General features: G+C 41.8%; 1 protein-coding gene across 1 annotated transcript in view; it reads left to right on the top strand.

Moving 5' to 3' along the window:
- Positions 1-6,993: 6,993 nt before the first annotated feature.
- LOC120020660 (gamma-1-syntrophin-like) overlaps positions 6,994-17,200 on the top strand; it is a 29,651-nt gene continuing 19,444 nt past the window's right edge. Inside the window, exons 1-5 of the mRNA XM_038964365.1 lie at positions 6,994-7,020; positions 15,052-15,186; positions 16,056-16,112; positions 16,857-16,914; positions 17,009-17,052. Of these exons, the coding sequence (XP_038820293.1) occupies positions 6,994-7,020; positions 15,052-15,186; positions 16,056-16,112; positions 16,857-16,914; positions 17,009-17,052 (321 nt within the window). The remainder of the gene's footprint in view (positions 7,021-15,051; positions 15,187-16,055; positions 16,113-16,856; positions 16,915-17,008; positions 17,053-17,200) is intronic.

The following is a 17,200-nucleotide window of genomic DNA, read 5'->3' as shown; positions in this document are numbered from 1 at the left end:
ATACACCTCAAATCAAATTGTAGTGGTCACATACACACGGTTAGCAGATGTTATTGGAGTGTAGAGAAATGCTTGTGCTTCTAGTTCCGACAGTACAGCAATATCTAACAATTCCACAAAAACTACCTAATACAAACAAATCTAAATAAATGAATGGGATAAGAATATATACACTACCGTTCAAAAGTTTGGGGTCACTTAGAAATGTCCTTGTTTTTGAAAGAAAAGCACATTTTTTGTCCATTAATCTAACATCAAATTGATCCGAAATACAGTGTAGACATTCTTAATGTTGTAAATGACCATTGTAGCTGGAAATGTCTGTTATTTTATGGAATATCTACATAGGCGTACAGAGGCCCATTATCAGCAACCATCACTCCTGTGTTTCAATGGCACGTTGTGTTAGCTAATCTAAGTTTATCATTTTAAAAGGATAATAATTGATAATTAGAAAACCCTTTTGCAATTATGTTAGCACAGCTGAAAACTGCTGTTCTGATGAAAGAAGCAATTACACTGGCCTTCTTTAGACTAGTTGAGTATCTGGAGCATCAGCTTTTGTGGGTTCGATTACAGGCTCAAAATGGCCAGAAACAAAGAACTTTCTTCTGAAACTCGTCAGTCTATTCTTGTTTTGAGAAATTAAGGCTATTCCATGCCGAGAAATTTCCAAGAAACTGAAGATCTCGTACAACGCTGTGTACTACTCCCTTCACAGAACAGCGCAAACTGTCTCTAACCAGAATAGAAAGAGGAGTGGGCGGCCCCGGTGCACAACTGAGCAAGTGGACAAGTACATTAGAGTGTCTAGTTTGAGAAACAGACGCCTCACAAGTCCTCAACTGGCAGCTTCATTAAATAGTACCCACAAAACACCAGTCTCAACGTCGACAGTGAAGAGGCGACTCCGGGATGCTGACCTTCTAGGCAGATATGTAGATATTCCATTAAAAAATCAGCCGTTTCAAGCTACAATAGTCATTTACAACATTAACAATGTCTACACTGTTTTTCTGATCAATTTGATGTTATTTTAATGGACAAAAAAATTGCTTTTCTTTCAAAAACAAGGACATTTCTAAGTGACCCCAAACTTTTGAATGGTAGTGTACATTGCAAAGTTTCCTAAGGACTGGAAGCGAGGCAGCCCTCTCTGTCGGAGCCATCTCATTTGCTTTACTTTACCACCTATTTTACTTTTCATGTCAAAAACCAAATGACCACTGCTGCACATGCTGCCACTGTTTTTGACAGATTAGATTGTACTATTTAGAATGAGTAGCCAGCTCACGAAAGAACTAGTGCATAGCTAGCTAACATAATGTCACAAAGCACGATACGCTAGCCAGTTAACTTTCATTCTGAAATAGCTTCATATTTCCGAGTTAGTCAGATATTAGTTTAGAAACACTTTGGCATGGGAGCTAACTAGCTAGCAAGCCACCAGCTAGCTATAGCTAGCTAGCTGCTTATCAAAGGTAGACAGCTAACTTATTAATTTGATCAAATAAATCTACAGACCACATATGTAGGCTACTGTAGACTATATCATTAAAAATCAAAAGCTATTTCCATGTGAAAATGTTATGGGATTTGCTCCATTGGCTTTGTTGGTAGGCCATTCTGATAGGCCTACATTATGCTCAAATAGACACAATAGCCTATTGGCTACAGTCTAAAACTGTTAATGTGAGCTGGAAGTTGCACAGAATTCTCACAATGTTCAAGTTTCTGCTCACAAGACCTGAAATTTGCTCAGTGTCCAAATAAATTTGAGGGGATATTGGTTGAATCCCAGACGAAACTTTAACGTTCTTATAGCTTTAATGAAAAGACAATATACAGTATCCCATTGAGCCCTTTTCAGCCATTGCCGAGATGTGTTGGACAGGTCTTTACAAACATTTCCATGGTCAAAACATTAACAGGAAAAAACGACAGTAACAAGAAAGAGTATGAAAGAGTCGCAGGAGTAAAATGAAAGCAATCAATCCAGGGAGATTTAAGTGACAATTGGATTTTGCACACCTCAAACACAGGAAATAGATGGTTGAAAAAGACAGATCCTCAGGTGGGAGGGGCATGCATGTTGCTAGCTCTATTGCCAACATGACTAGCTAAGTTATAAAATACGATGCAATTCAGGGAAGCAATTCAGGGAAACAGATCATCATTTTGGTGCGCATAGAAAGGAGTCATGAGTGCATTCAGGTGCGTGTGCTGCCGTGAATTTTCTTCACAGTTGACAAACACATGCTCATTCCGTTCAGAATAACCCAGGGTATGAAGCCAAAGTGAGCTTTATGATATGGAAATGTGAAGTGCACATTTGGACTCACAAGTGTGTGGCTTGCTTGTATGACATCAAAGCTGTATTTACAATAATCTTCAACGTCTCATCTATAGAAATACATAGAGTACTTTTCATTTACAGCATTTCCCTCACTCGGTCAATAAAAATGTGCAAAAGTTGCCCAATTAATGGGAGGGATGGGGCCAACTTCTCAGGTTCAGAACAACTGTACGTTAAAATCCATTGAGTTTAGCGCTGTGAAGCGCAGAGCCTAAGGTCTGAAGTCCTATAGCATGTTATTGTACAGCCACTGCGTTCCAATTTAGGTTTTTATCAGTGTCTAAATCTGCCATTTTCAACCTGTATACGTGTAAGGGTGATTTTGACTGCTAAAACCTGAGAAAACAGGGGCAAACTGAAACATGTAAAAACAAAAAGGGGTATTGTGTGTAGATTGATGAGGATTTTTATTTATTTATTCCATTTTAGAATAAGGCTGTAACGTAACAAAATGTGGAAAATGTCAAGGGGTCTGAATACTTTTGAATGCACCGTATGCTATGCTCAGTTAACTTGTGTGTCCCTCCTTGGGGCAGAGGTGCTCCGAGGGAAGGAGTTCCCCCTTTCTGGTCAGTGGGTCCCTCTTCCCACGGATCCCCCTCAAGCCCAGAGAGGACTTCATGAACATCCCGCTGTCATCCAAATACGTTGTGAAAAACTATTTCATTTATTTAAAACTTTGACAATGCATATGCTGTGGTATTCTAGTAGGAGAGTGTATAACAGTGTAGTAGTCCGAGTGTTGTTATTTCTGATGAAATGTGTGATCTAACTGCCCCACAATCCAAAGTAATAAGGTTGATATAGTAGTATATCAAAGTAATCTGACCAATTATTTAATTACATTTAACTTTGACTATATTTTTGACTGCTTTAAGTTTTTCTTTTACTTTGACTACTTAAAACAAAAACAAATGTCCTTTTTCAACTACCACAAAAATCATTTTAAAACAGGTAAAGCAAGTCCCACAATTCTACTTCATGTAAAATTGCCATCTAGTTGCTGCAAGGTATTTATATTAGACCCACAGGTGCCTACAACCTGCAGTAGTTGAGACTTCTCACCGCTTTGTAGCGAACTGTTTTCTGAAATTCAACCTCTGCGTTTGTCAAACAAATTCTCTCTGTGATTTCTTACCCCTTACCCATAAACTGGTATGGAATACAAATCATTAGATCACACTGAGAATTTGTCGTCATCGGTATTTTTGCGCTGTAAAGTGTTTTTGTGCCATGATTGGGGGCTCTCTAAATATGAAATATAATTTTTATTTGTATTTATTATGGATCCCCATTAGCTGCTGCCAAGTCAGCAGCTACTCTTCCTGGGGTCCAGTAGAATTAATCCAGTTATACAATTTTAAAAACATTACAATACATTCATTACAGAATTCACAACACACTAAGTGTGTTCCCTTGGGCCCATACTCCACTACCACATACCTACAACGCAAAATCCATGTGTCCGTGTGTGTACAATGTGTATGTTATCATGTGTTTGTATGCCTATGTTTGTGTTACTTCACAATCCCCGCTGTTCCATACGGTGTATTTTTACCTGCTTTTTAAATCTGATTCTACTGCTTGCATCAGTTACCTGATGTGGAACAAAGTTCCATGTAGTACTGTGCGCCTCCCATAGTCTGTTCTGGACTTGGCGACTATGAAGAGACCTCTGGTGCCATGTCTTGTGGGGTATGCATGGGTGTCCGTTCAGCATGTCAACATCTCTTACAAAAACAAGTAATGAGGAAGTCAATCTCTCTTCCACTTTGAGCCATGAGAGATTGACATGCATGTCATTTATGTTAGCTGTCCATGTACTTTTAAGGGCCAGCCATGCTGCCCTGTTCTGAGGCAACTACAATTTTCCCAAGTCCCTCTTTGTGGCACCTGACCATACGACTGAACAGTAGTCTAGGTGCGACAAAACCAAGGCCTGTAGTACCTGCCTTGTTGATAGTGCTGTTAAGAAGGTAGAAACCAGGGCCTGTAGTACCTGCCTTGTTGATAGTGCTGTTAAGAAGGTAGAAACCAGGGCCTGTAGTACCTGCCTTGTTGATAGTGTTGTTAAGAAGGTAGAAACCAGGGCCTGTAGTACCTGCCTTGTTGATAGTGTTGTTAAGAAGGTAGAAACCAGGGCCTGTAGTACCTGCCTTGTTGATAGTGCTGTTAAGAAGGTAGAGCTTTATTATGGACAGACTTCTCCCCATTTTAGCTACTATCAATATGTTTTGACCATGATAGTTTACAATCCAGGGTTATTCCAAGTAGTTTAGTCACCTCAACTTGCTCAATTTCCACATTATTCATTACAAGATGTAGTTGAGGTTTAGGGTTTAGTGAATGATTTGTCTCAAATACAATGCTTTTACTTTTGGAAATATTTAGGTCTAACTTATTCCTTGCTACCTATTCCGAAACTAACTGCAACTCTTTGTTAAGTGTTTCAGTCATTTCAGTTGCTGTAGTAGTGTAACGGACGTCTAAGTCGTTCTCCTCCTCGGACGAGGAGGAGCAAGGATCGGACCAAAATGCAGCGGGTGATGAATACATGATGAATTTATTTAGACAAGACGAAACACGAAGTACACTTGAATAAATTACAAAATAACAAAAACGACGTAGACCGACCTGAACATGAGAACTTACATAAAACGAAGAACGCACGAACAGGAACAGACTAGACAAAACGAAACAGTCCCGTGTGGCACAAACACTGACACGGAAGACAATCACCCACAAAACAAACAGTGAGAACAGCCTACCTTAATATGGTTCTCAATCAGAGGAAACGTCAAACACCTGCCCCTAATTGAGAACCATATCAGGCAACACATTGAACCCAACATAGAAACACATAACTTAGACTACCCACCCAGCTCACGCCCTGACCATACTAAACAAATACAAAAAACAACGGAAAACAGGTCAGGAACGTGACAAGTAGCTGACGTGTATAGTGTTGAGTCATCCGCATACATAGACACACTGGCCTTACCCAAAGCCAGTGGCATGTCGTTAGTAAATATTGAGGCGCCTAAACAGATACCCTGGGGAATTCCTGCTTCTACCTGGATTATGTTTGAGAGGCTTCCATTAAAGAACACCCTCTGTGTTGCACCAGGCACAAACCATATGGGTTATTACTGTGATATACTTTTGGGGGATTAGCCATTTATAGCCTCATGGTCTAGTTTCCCACTACTTCGCAGACTGACTCAAATGTTATGTCTTTTTCTAATCTCAGCTCTTGTGGTCCTTTGAGTCTGGATCTGAGTGGAACTGCTCCTGAGTCCGCCATCAGACACCCTCCCTAACCACCATAAGGATTGGGACAGCACCTTGGCCACAACAACCTGGCCATAACAACAGCCCATACACCAGGCCAGCCAGTGGCCAGAGTGGTCCAAAACCAAGCCCACCGTAGGCCAGGCTCCACCACCAGCTCCAGGTGAGAGCCTACGTCACCCCACGGCCATGCCCAGGGAAGCTCCTCTGCCACAGGTAGAATCAGTGCTCACCTGCCTGATTCATGGCTAGACCTCTACAGACAAAGAGCCGGGGGCCTTTCTACTGAGGTGAGACTAAAAGCACAAGCACAATGTTGTTTTAGTATAATTCATTCATTTCAAGGACAGCAGTTTGTTTACTACAAGGTTGAGGACAAGGGAAGCATATGTTTATATTTATCCTCATCCCAAACCATAGCCATTTATTTATGGCTCTGTCTCAAACCACCTCTATTACTACTAAAGAACAGAACTGTACTACGCCTTCATCTGTGACTTGTCTTCAACAGCTTCAGCTGTAGCATGTTTTAATACTGCAGTACTACTGGGCTACTCCAGAGACATGTGTCCATCAGCTTTGGTTGTTGCGTGTCTCACTGTTTTAATTATTAGTCCTGCTGTAACACAGTAACAGATATGGTAACACAGTCAGTCAGGAGCAATGGATTCCATATTAAAACATTAATCATGGTACAGATTAAGATCTTAATTTGAGCCAGTTTTCTACAGCAGGAAAATAATCATGCAGCAGCAGGAAATGTGAATTATTATGTGGATTTTAATGAATGGACATTTTTTTGGCAGTTGATACATTGTTCCTAAGGGGAAATCAAGTCTGAAATGTCAAATTACAAACTTCAGAAGACTTTTTAAACCTCAAATACATAACATTTCTTGCGTTGATGGACAGTTCTCCTGCAACAGGGTAATCAAATTAAGATTTTACATCTGTAGATACTTAGGTTCTCACCTTCAGCTTATGAATTATTCATAGACATTTAATGGTCTTTGGTTTCCTCCCTGATTAATCCATGGGGTCCTGCACAGGATTCTGCTAGAAAGAAGTGAAATTGCAATGCAAATCTATTACTCTGGATTCAAATTGTTCAATCCTATGACATGACAGTAATGAAAATAGGCAGACCATGCCGGTGGGTTTTGTGTTTATATTAAGTGTAAAGGAATACACCATCACGAAGAGCTTGGTCAATCTGTGTTATTACTAGAAATGAGAAGAACCATGTCCCTAACTAACTGCTAGGTATTTTGTTCAGGAAGCTAATTCAATTTCCTTTCCTCTTCTTTCTTTTCTCCAGGGCAGATCCCCTCACTGTGCCGTAGCACATGGATTTCAAGACTTCAAATGAAGAGGTAGCTACATTTTGAGTTGAATAGCTTTCAATCCCTCAGCATTTTGCAAAGATAATTGGAGCAAATTGGTCTGCCATGGCGACTAGTGTTATGTATTTTTTCTTGATATCTTACTCAACTGATGACACGTGTTGACCTTTGGAACACAACAAGTGTCATTGAGTTATCATATCACAATGCATCTCTGGCTTAGGTAGATGCAAGTGTGACTGTCCTTGTTGCATGTCTGGTGCCTGGTGCCTACCGCCTGCAGTGTAAATTGTAAATGTACACAGACGACAGCATCTGATTGGAGTTGATGATGTAGATAATGATGGACAGGATTAGGATGGGAGGGCAATGATGACACACAAGATGGGATCAGAGATAAGGGTAATTACTGTACATACATGCTGTACAGCAGCCCAAACAATGCTCAGCCGAGCAACGCAGAGAGAGGCTCCTGACCTACCCAGCGATACAGCAGCATCACAGCACTGATTCAGCTAGGCTAATGAGAATGACTCTGCCTCCAACACATACATACCTCTCTCTCGCTCTCTCTCTCTCTCTCTCTCTCGCTCTCTCTCTCTCGCTCTCTCTCTCTCTCGCTCTCTCTCGCTCTCTCTCGTTCTCTCTCGCTCTCTCTCGCTCTCTCTCGCTCTCTCTCGCTCTCTCTAATTCAAGGGGCTTTATTGGCATGGGTAACATATAACATTGCCAAAACAAGTGAAGTAGATAATATACAAAAGTGAAATAAACAATAAAAATGAACAGTAAACATTACACTCACTGAAGTTCCAAAAGAATAAAGACATTACAAATGTCATATTATGTATATATACAGTGTTGTAACGATGTGCAAATGGTTCAAGTACGAAAGGGAAAATAAATAAACATAAATATGGGTTGTATTTACAATGGTGTTTGTTCTTCACTGGTTGCCCTTTTCTTGTGGCAACAGGTCACAAATCTTGCTGCTGTGATGGCACACTGTGGTATTTCACCCAGTAGATGGGAGTTTATCAAATCAGGTTTCTTTTCAAATTCTTTGTGGATCTGTGTAATCTGAGGGAAATATGTGTCTCTAATATGGTCATACATTTGGCAGGAGGTTAGGAAGTGCAGCTCAGTTTCCACCTGTTTTTTGTGGGCAGTGTACACATAGCCTGTCTTCTCTTGAGAGCCAGGTTTGCCTACGGCGGCCTTTCTCAATTGCAAGGCAATGCTCACAGAGTCTGTACATAGTCAAAGCTTTCCTTAAGTTTGGGCGCTGATGTTTAGGTCAAGGTATGTATAGTCCAGTGGGTTCTGGTAGTCTTTAATAGTTGATTCTAAGATTTGTATTCGATCATGTATATGTTTTTGCTGTTTGTTCTTTGTTATAGAGCCAAAAAGATTAGAGAAGTGGTTTACCCATACATCTCCATTTTGGATAGATAATTCTTCGTGTTGTTGTTTGTTTAGTGTTTTCCAATTTTCCCAGAAGTGGTTAGAGTATATGGATTCTTCAGTTACATTGAGCTGATTTCTGACATGCTGTTCCTTCTTTTTCCATAGTGTATTTCTGTATTGTTTTAGTGATGAACCATAGTGACGGTGTAGACTCAGGTTTTCTGGGTCTCTATGTTTTTGGTTGGACAGGTTTCTCAATTTCTTTCTTAGGTATTTGCCTAATGACCATTTGTCATTGTTGTTGACTTTCTTCGGTTTTCTGTTTGAAATATTTAGATTTGATAGGGAAGCTGAGAGATTTTCTACTGCCAAGTTTACACCTTCACTATTACAGTGGAACGTTTTGTCCAGGAAGTTGTCTAAAAGGGATTGAATTTGTTGTTGCCTAATTGTTTTTTGGTAGGTTTCTACACTACATTCCTTCCATCTATAGCATTTCTTAATACTACTCAGTTCCTTTGGCTTTGATGCCTCGTAATTGAATATTTCTCTGTTCAAGTAGACTGTGATTTTGCTGTGATCTGATAGGGGTGTCAGTGGGCTGACTGTGAATGCTCTGGGAGACTCTTGGTTGAGGTCAGTGATAAAATAGTCTACAGTGCTACTGCCAAGAGATGAGCTATAGGTGTACCTACCATAGGAGTCCCCTCGAAGCCTACCATTGACTATGTACAGTCGTGGCCAAAAGTTTTGAGAATGACACAAATATACATTTTCACAAAGTCTGCTGCCTCAGTTTGTATGATGGCAATTTGCATATACTCCAGAATGTTACGAAGAGTGATCAGATGAATTGCAATTAATTGCAAAGTTCCTCTTTGCCATGCAAATGAACTGAATCCCCCAAAAACATTTCCACTGCATTTCAGCCCTGCCACAAAAGCACCAGCTGACATCATGTCAGTGATTCTCTCGTTAACACAGGTGTGAGTGTTGACGAGGACAAGGCTGGAGATCACTCTGCCATCATTGCTTTGCACAAAAATGGCTTCACAGGCAAGGATATTGCTGCCAGTAAGATTGCACCTAAATCCACCATTTATCGGATCATCAAGAACTTCAAGGAGAGCGGTTCAATTGTTGTGAAGAAGGCTTCAGGGCGAAAGTCCAGCAAGCGCCAGGACCGTCTCCTAAAGTTGATTCAGCTGCGTGATCGGGGCACCACCAGTACAGAGCTTGCTCAGGAATGGCAGCAGGCAGGTGTGAGTGCATCTGCACGCACAGTGAGGTGAATACTTTTGGAGGATGGCCTGGTGTCAAGAAGGGCAGCAAAGAAGCCACTTCTCTCCAGGAAAAACATCAGGGACAGACTGATATTCTGCAAAAGGTACAGAGATTGGACTGCTGAGGACTGGGGTAAAGTCATTTTCTCTGATGAATCCCCTTTCCGATTGTTTGGGGCATCTGGTAAAAAGCTTGTCCGGAGAAGACAAGGTAAGCGCTACCATCAGTCCTGTGTCATGCCAACAGTAAAGCATCCTGAGACCATTCATGTGTGGGGTTGCTTCTCAGCCAAGGGAGTGGGCTCACTCACAATTTTGCCTAAGAACACAGCTATGAATAAAGAATGGTACCAACACATCCTCCGAGAGCAACTTCTCCCAACCATCCAGGAACAGTTTGGTGACGAACAATGCCTTTTCCATCATGATGGAGCACCTTGCCATAAGGCAAAAGTGATAACTAAGTGGCTCGGGGAACAAAACATCGATATTTTGGGTCCATGGCCAGGAAACTCCCCAGACCTTAATCTCATTGAGAATTTGTGGTCAACCCTCAAGAGGCGGGTGGACAAACAAAAACCCACAAAATCTGACAAACTCCAAGCATTGATTATGCAAGAATGGGCTGCCATCAGTTAGGATGTGGCCCAGAAGTTAATTGACAGCATGCCAGGGCGGATTGCAGAGGTCTTGAAAAAGAAGGGTAAACACTGCAAATATTGACTCTTTGCATCAACTTCATGTAATTGTCAATAAACGCCTTTGACACTTATGAAATGCTTGTAATTATACTTCAGTATTCCATAGTAACATCTGCCAAAAATTTCTAAAGTCACTGAAGCAGCAAACTTTGTGAAAATGTATATTTGTATCATTCTCAAAATCTTTGGCCATGACTGTACATACCCAGAGTGTGACAGAGCTGCAGGAGATGTGACCCGTTTTTGTTGGTTATGTTGTCATAGTTGTGCCTAGGGGGGCATATGAGGGAGGGAATGCTGTCACCTCCAGGCAGGTGTTTGTCCCCCTGTGTGCTGAGGGTGTCAGGTTCTTGTCCGGTTCTGGCATTTAGGTCGCCACAGATTAGTACATGTCCCTGGGCCTGGAAATGATTGATTTCCCCCTCCAGGATGGAGAAGCTGTCTTCATTAAAGTATGGTGATTCTAGTGGGGTGATATAGGTAGCACACAGGAGGACATTTTCCTTTGTTAATATAATTTCCTTTTGAATGTTCCTGTTTTGATTAATTTCATGGGGTGAGTTAGGTCTGCTCTATACCAAATTAGCATACCCCCTGAGTCCCTTCCCTGTTACACATCTGGTAGTTTGGTGGATGGAACTACCAGCTCTCTGTAACCCAGAGGGCAACCAGTGGGTCCATCTCCTCTATACTATGTTTCTTGTAGGATGACAATGTCTGTATTTACAATTTCTTTGATGAAATCCAATGGCAGATGACCTTTAGGCCAATGGCAGATGACCTCAGACCTTGGATATTCCAGGATGAGATAGTGAAGGCTTTGTGTTCCATAAAGTGTCCAATGTTGTTGGTCATGTGGTTTGAACTCAGGCCAGTCAGTGTGAGCAGAGCCTGCTGAGCATCTTTTGTTTTATTTATTTTATTTCACCATTATTTAACCAGGTAGGCTAGTTGAGAACAAGTTCTCATTTACAACTGCGACCTGGCCAAGATAAAGCAAAGCAGTGCGACAGAAACAACAACACAGAGTTGCACATGGAATAAACAAGCGTAGAGTCAATAACACAATAGAAAAAAAAGAAAGTCTATATACAGTGTGTGCAAATGGCATGAGGAGGTAAGGCAATAAATAGGCCATAGTAGCAAAGTAATTACAATTTAGCAGATTAACACTGGAGTGATAGATGAGCAGATGATGATGAGCAGATGATGGTGTGTAAGTAGTGATACTGGTGTGCAAAAGAGCAGCAAAGTAAATAAAAACAATATGGGGATGAGGTAGGTAGATTGGGTGGTCTATTTACAGATGGACTATGTACAGCTGCAGCGATCGGTTAGCTGCTCAGATAGCTGATGTTTAAAGTTAGTGAGGGAAATGTAAGTCTCCAGCGATTTTTGCAATTCGTTCCAGTCACTGGCAGCAGAGAACTGGAAGGAAAGGCGGCCAAAGGAGGTGTTGGCTTTGGGGATGACCAGTGAGATATACCTGCTGGAGCACGTGCTACGGGTGGGTCTTGTTATCGTGACCAGTCAGTTGAGATAAGGCGGAGCTTTACCTAGCATAGACTTATAGCCCACCCAATTTACCTACCTCACCCCCCATACTGCTTTTATTTATTTACTTTTCTGCTCTTTTGCACACCAGTATGTCTACTTGCACATGATCATCTGATGATTTATCACTCCAGTGTTAATCTGCTAAATTGTAATTATTCGATTTATTGCCTACCTCCTCATGCCTTTTGCACACATTGTATATAGATTCTCTTTTTTTCTACCATGTTATTGACTTGTTTATTGTTTACTCCATGTGTAACTCTGTGTTGTTGTCTGTTCACACTGCTATGCTTTATCTTGGCCAGGTCGCAGTTGCAAATGAGAACTTGTTCTCAACTAGCCTACCTGGTTAAATAAAGGTGAAATAAAAAATAAAAAAAATAAATAGATGACCTGGAGCGAGTGGGTCTGGCGACGAATAGGTAGCGAGGGCCAGCCGACTAGAGCATACAGGTCGCAGTGGTGGGTGGTATATGGGGCTTTGGTGACAAAACGGATGGCACTGTGATAGACTGCATCCAGTTTTCTGAGTAGAGTGTTGGAGGCTATTTTGTAAATGACATCCCCGAAGTCGAGGATCGGTAGGATAGTCAGTTTTACTAGGGTAAGTTTGGCGCCGTGAGTGAAGGAGGCTTTGTTGCGAAATAGAAAGCTGATTCTAGATTGGGGATGTTTTATATGAGTCTGGAAGGAGAGTTTACAGTCTAGCCAGACATCTAGGTATTTGTAGTTGTCTACGTATTCTAGGTCAGAACCGTCCAGAGTAGTGAAGCTAGTCGGGCGGGCAGGTGCGGGCAGCGAACGGTTGAAAAGCATGCATTTGGTTTTGCTAGTGTTTAAGAGCAGTTGGAGGCCACGGAAGGAGTGTTGTATGGCATTGAAGCTCGTTTGGAGGTTAGTTAACACAGTGTCCAAAGAAGGGCCAGATGTATACAGAATGGCGTCGTCTGCGTAGAGGTGGATCAGGGAATCACCCGCAGCAAGAGCGACATCGTTGATATATACAGAGAAAAGAGTCGGCCCGAGAATTGAACCCTGTGGTACCCCCATAGAGACTGCCAGAGGTCCGGACAACAGGCCCTCCAATTTAACACACTGAACTCTGTCTGCGAAGTAGTTGGTGAACCAGGCGAGGCAGTCATTCGAGAAACCAAGGCTGTTGAGTCTGCCGATAAGAATACGGTGATTGACAGAGTCGAAAGCCTTGGCCAGGTCGATGAAGACGGCTGCACAGTACTGTCTTTTATTGATGGCGGTTATGATATCGTATAGTGCCTTGAGCATGGCTAAGGTGCACCCATGACCAGCTCGGAAACCGGATTGCACAGCGGAGAAGTTACGGTGGGATTCGAAATGGTCAGTGATCTGTTTATTAACTTGACTTTCAAAGACTTTAGCTTGGGCTAGTGTAAGAGTGGGGTTTGGGCCTGTTTGTCTGCTCACAGTCTGGGCGTATGTGTGACTTCCGTGTTGAGGTCCTCTTTGCGGGGGTGGGGTGCATTGGGTGGGCAGGAGGGGTATAGGTCTGATCTGAGGGGGCCTAAATGGGTGTGGGCATGGTTGACTTGGGGGGAGGGGGGGGGGGGGGGGGGGAGGGGGGGGGGGGGGGGGGGGGGGTGTTGATGGGTTGGGGTGGTGGTGGTGTGGTCTGGATGTAGGTCCTCTCGGCCTGGGTCCTCTATGCGTAGGTCCGGGGGGGGGAGGGTCCTTTAGGGTCCAGGCGAAGGTGGGCAATGCTGCCTTGTTTAGGTAGACCTGATCATGAAGGCTGTTCAAGTCCATGGTGGAGTGGTTTTGAGGCACAGTCACAGGAAATACTTGAGTTTACCCGCTGTGTGGTAGCAGGGTGGATATAACCACTTGTGCATTGGGGAAAGTAGAAGAAGCTCTCTCTCTCTCTCTCTCTCTCTCTCTCTCTCTCTCTCTCTCTCTCTCTCTCTCTCTCTCTCTCTCTCTCTCTCTCTCTCTCTCTCTCTCTCTCTCTCTCTCTCTCTCTCTCTCTCTCTCTCTCTCTCTCTCTCTCTCTCTCTCTCTCTCTCTCTCTCTCTCTCTCTCTCTCTCTCTCTCTCTCTCTCTCTCTCTCTCTCTCTCTCTCTCTCTCTCTCTCTCTCTCTCTCTCTCTCTCTCTCTCTCTCTCTATTTTAATTGTGAGTTTGAACCAGTTGTGGATATGGTGTCCAAGGCAACACACTGTAAAAACACGTTCACATTGAAATGCTGCTGTTGATATTATGCAAACTGGTGACTAATGTGTCCTTCGGTGACACTACTGCGTGTGTTGTCAAGGATGCTCAGTCACATTGGCCCACTTGGCTTTACATTAGTAATCATGTCAGGTGAAGGTGCTTCTGTTATTTAGATATTTAGACTTAACCATAGTCTCAAGGACAGGGCAGGCATTCCAAATAGCTGGTGGGGAATTGGCTATGCAGAATACAAATGTATGCAGATCATCATGTTTAAAATGGATCACGGGATATGATGATGATTTCTCTCATCCATTTATTTTGCGCAACACTGAGAAATGCATATCTGGTGACTGAGCATTATTCTAGAATCTTAGATGGATAGACGAAATGATGCTGAATTATTTCATTGGAGATTTATTAAATTAGACGATTGTAACTAATTGTTTCCTTTGTCTGTTATTAAGAGGCATATCATTGCAGTTACCTGGTTTAATTTTCAGGGCCTAGACGACAATATATTTAGCTGAGATTAATGTTATAGAACAGTGCATAAAACATTTATGCAATTTACACTAATTAGTGAAACTGAATCCAGGCCTAAAATAAAGTTCAACACTAACCTTAATCAGTGAGTCTATATTTATCCTGTCTTCTTTTAACGGAATTGCAACATAATATGGAAGATGTATGCAGAACATTAGTGAGTAAAAAAAGATTTCCCTGAATTGATCATGAATTATGATAGATCTTTTCCTAACCCATTGTAAAATGTCCATAGGGCATTCTCTGTGTCACTCTGCCAAACGTCTCTACAATGTCTTTCCAATGTCTTTCCAATTCGATGACATTTATTTCATTTCATTTCATGGCCAGTTAATTCAGACATAGAAGAATGAGAAATGATTTTTCCACTGATTTACTTTGCAGACGAAGACTGGGGTTTATCTGCTGCATGATGGTAACGAGGAGCCTTTCAATATTCGACTGCACTTGGCTAAAGACATTCTGACAATTCAAGAGCAAGATGTCATCTGCGTGTCAGGAGAACCATTTTATTCGAGTGTAAGTAACCTGCTGTGCCTGTCACATAAAATACCACGCATTGACATCATACTGCTCTTTTACAGACACTCCAAAGGGCTAGGGCCGGCATTGACTGCATGTGTGGGTATGGATGTGGATACGCAGACCTGTGAGCCTCTGCAGCCCCTCATGATGAGTTCAGATTTTTTTGTGGCCCCCACCCCTATCAAAGTTGCCCATACCCTCTGTAGATGGTGACACACACACACACACACACACTATATCTGGGGTAACAATATAAAGATATTGACAATGTACTGACTGAATGACCATATGCGCATGGAAGAGCTACTTCAGTCAATTGTAAAACCATAAATCAATATTCATATTAAAGGGTGTTTCAATTACAAGAAGAACATGTCATGTCATGCAAGAATTACTGTATATTTGGAACCATGAGAGTGAGGTGTGAGCATGACTGATGAGATCATACAATAAACAGGACGAGCCAGATACTCAACCTCATTGGTCCATGCCTAAGCATGTCTCAACCTCATTGGTCCATGCCTAAGCATGTCTCAACCTCATTGGTCCAGCATACACACCCTGTACCTGGTTGTACTCAAACATGCTCTGACCCTTACAGTAATTTGATGTACTTACATTAAGTGTGTAATAAGTGTGTAGTGATACGTACTGTATGCACAGAAACAGGAGAGACACCCATGTCTCATATCAAGCACCATTTAAAAGGGACCTTTCCGTTATTACTTTCCTTGTATATCAGTCAGCTCTGTTATTCTTTCATTTGCATCTACGGTAAAACTTCAACTCTAAGTAAAGTCAAATGAAACTCTTATTATCTCCATAATAAACACGGTCTCTTTAATCTATCTGATTCCTTGCAGGAGAGAACTGTAACAATCAGAAGACAGACGATTGGAGGTTTTGGCTTGAGCATCAAGGTAATTTAGATTGCCATTGATTAGTTGTTTTCTGCCATTGATTAGTTGTTTTCTCCCTATTCTATCTTTTAATTTACTTTCACCTAATGCAATTGATCTTTTACAACCACAATTGATTCATATCAACAGTAGACTATTGGAGTAGCCTATTGGAGTAGACTATTGGAGTAGCCTATTGGAGTAGACTATTGGAGTAGCCTATTGGAGTAGACTATTGGAGTAGACTATTGGAGTAGACTATTGGAGGAGACTATTGGAGTAGCATATTGGAGTAGACTATTGGAGGAGACTATTGGAGTAGACTATTGGAGGAGACTATTGGAGTAGCATATTGGAGTAGACTATTGGAGGAGACTATTGTAGGAGACTATTGGAGTAGCATATTGGAGTAGACTATTGGAGTAGACTATTGGAGGAGACTATTGGAGGAGACTATTGGAGTAGCATATTGGAGTAGACTATTGGAGTAGACTATTGGAGTAGACTATTGGAGTAGACTATTGGAGTAGACTATTGGAGTAGACTATTGGAGGAGACTATTGGAGTAGACTATTGGAGTAGACTATTGGAGGAGACTATTGGAGTACACTATTGGAGTAGCCTATTGGAGTAGCCTATTGGAGTAGACTATTGGAGTAGACTATGCGGGAAGACACAATAGTTTCTCTCTTTTTTCCTCTGTTTCTTTCTTTTCCGTTATTTGTTTGTGCAACAAACTACATAACTATGTAATCACCCCCCTAGGGAGGCGCAGAACACAAAATCCCTGTTGTGATATCAAAAATATCAAAAGAGCAAAAAGGTAAGCTCTTTTTTAGTTCTTTGTATCCATTTCATTATGCCTTACGAATTATTATTTCTTCACCCAAACATAATATATAATATATTGTCTGCAGCTGAACTGTCTGGGTTGCTGTTTATCGGAGATGGAATCCTCCAGGTAAGCGATGATGATGAGTATTGTGACAGTTTCTTCTGCCTGGTGTCGTTCAGTGTTTGTACTACAGGTCTGGTTGAATTCCAACCCCTTCAACCTCTGCTGATGGATCACTATGCGATATATGAGTGCACTGAGCTATGTGTTGGCA

The sequence above is a fragment of the Salvelinus namaycush genome, chromosome 25, assembly GCF_016432855.1.
Source record: "Salvelinus namaycush isolate Seneca chromosome 25, SaNama_1.0, whole genome shotgun sequence".
NCBI lineage: Eukaryota > Metazoa > Chordata > Actinopteri > Salmoniformes > Salmonidae > Salvelinus > Salvelinus namaycush.
This window is presented reverse-complemented; position numbering and strand designations above follow the sequence as displayed.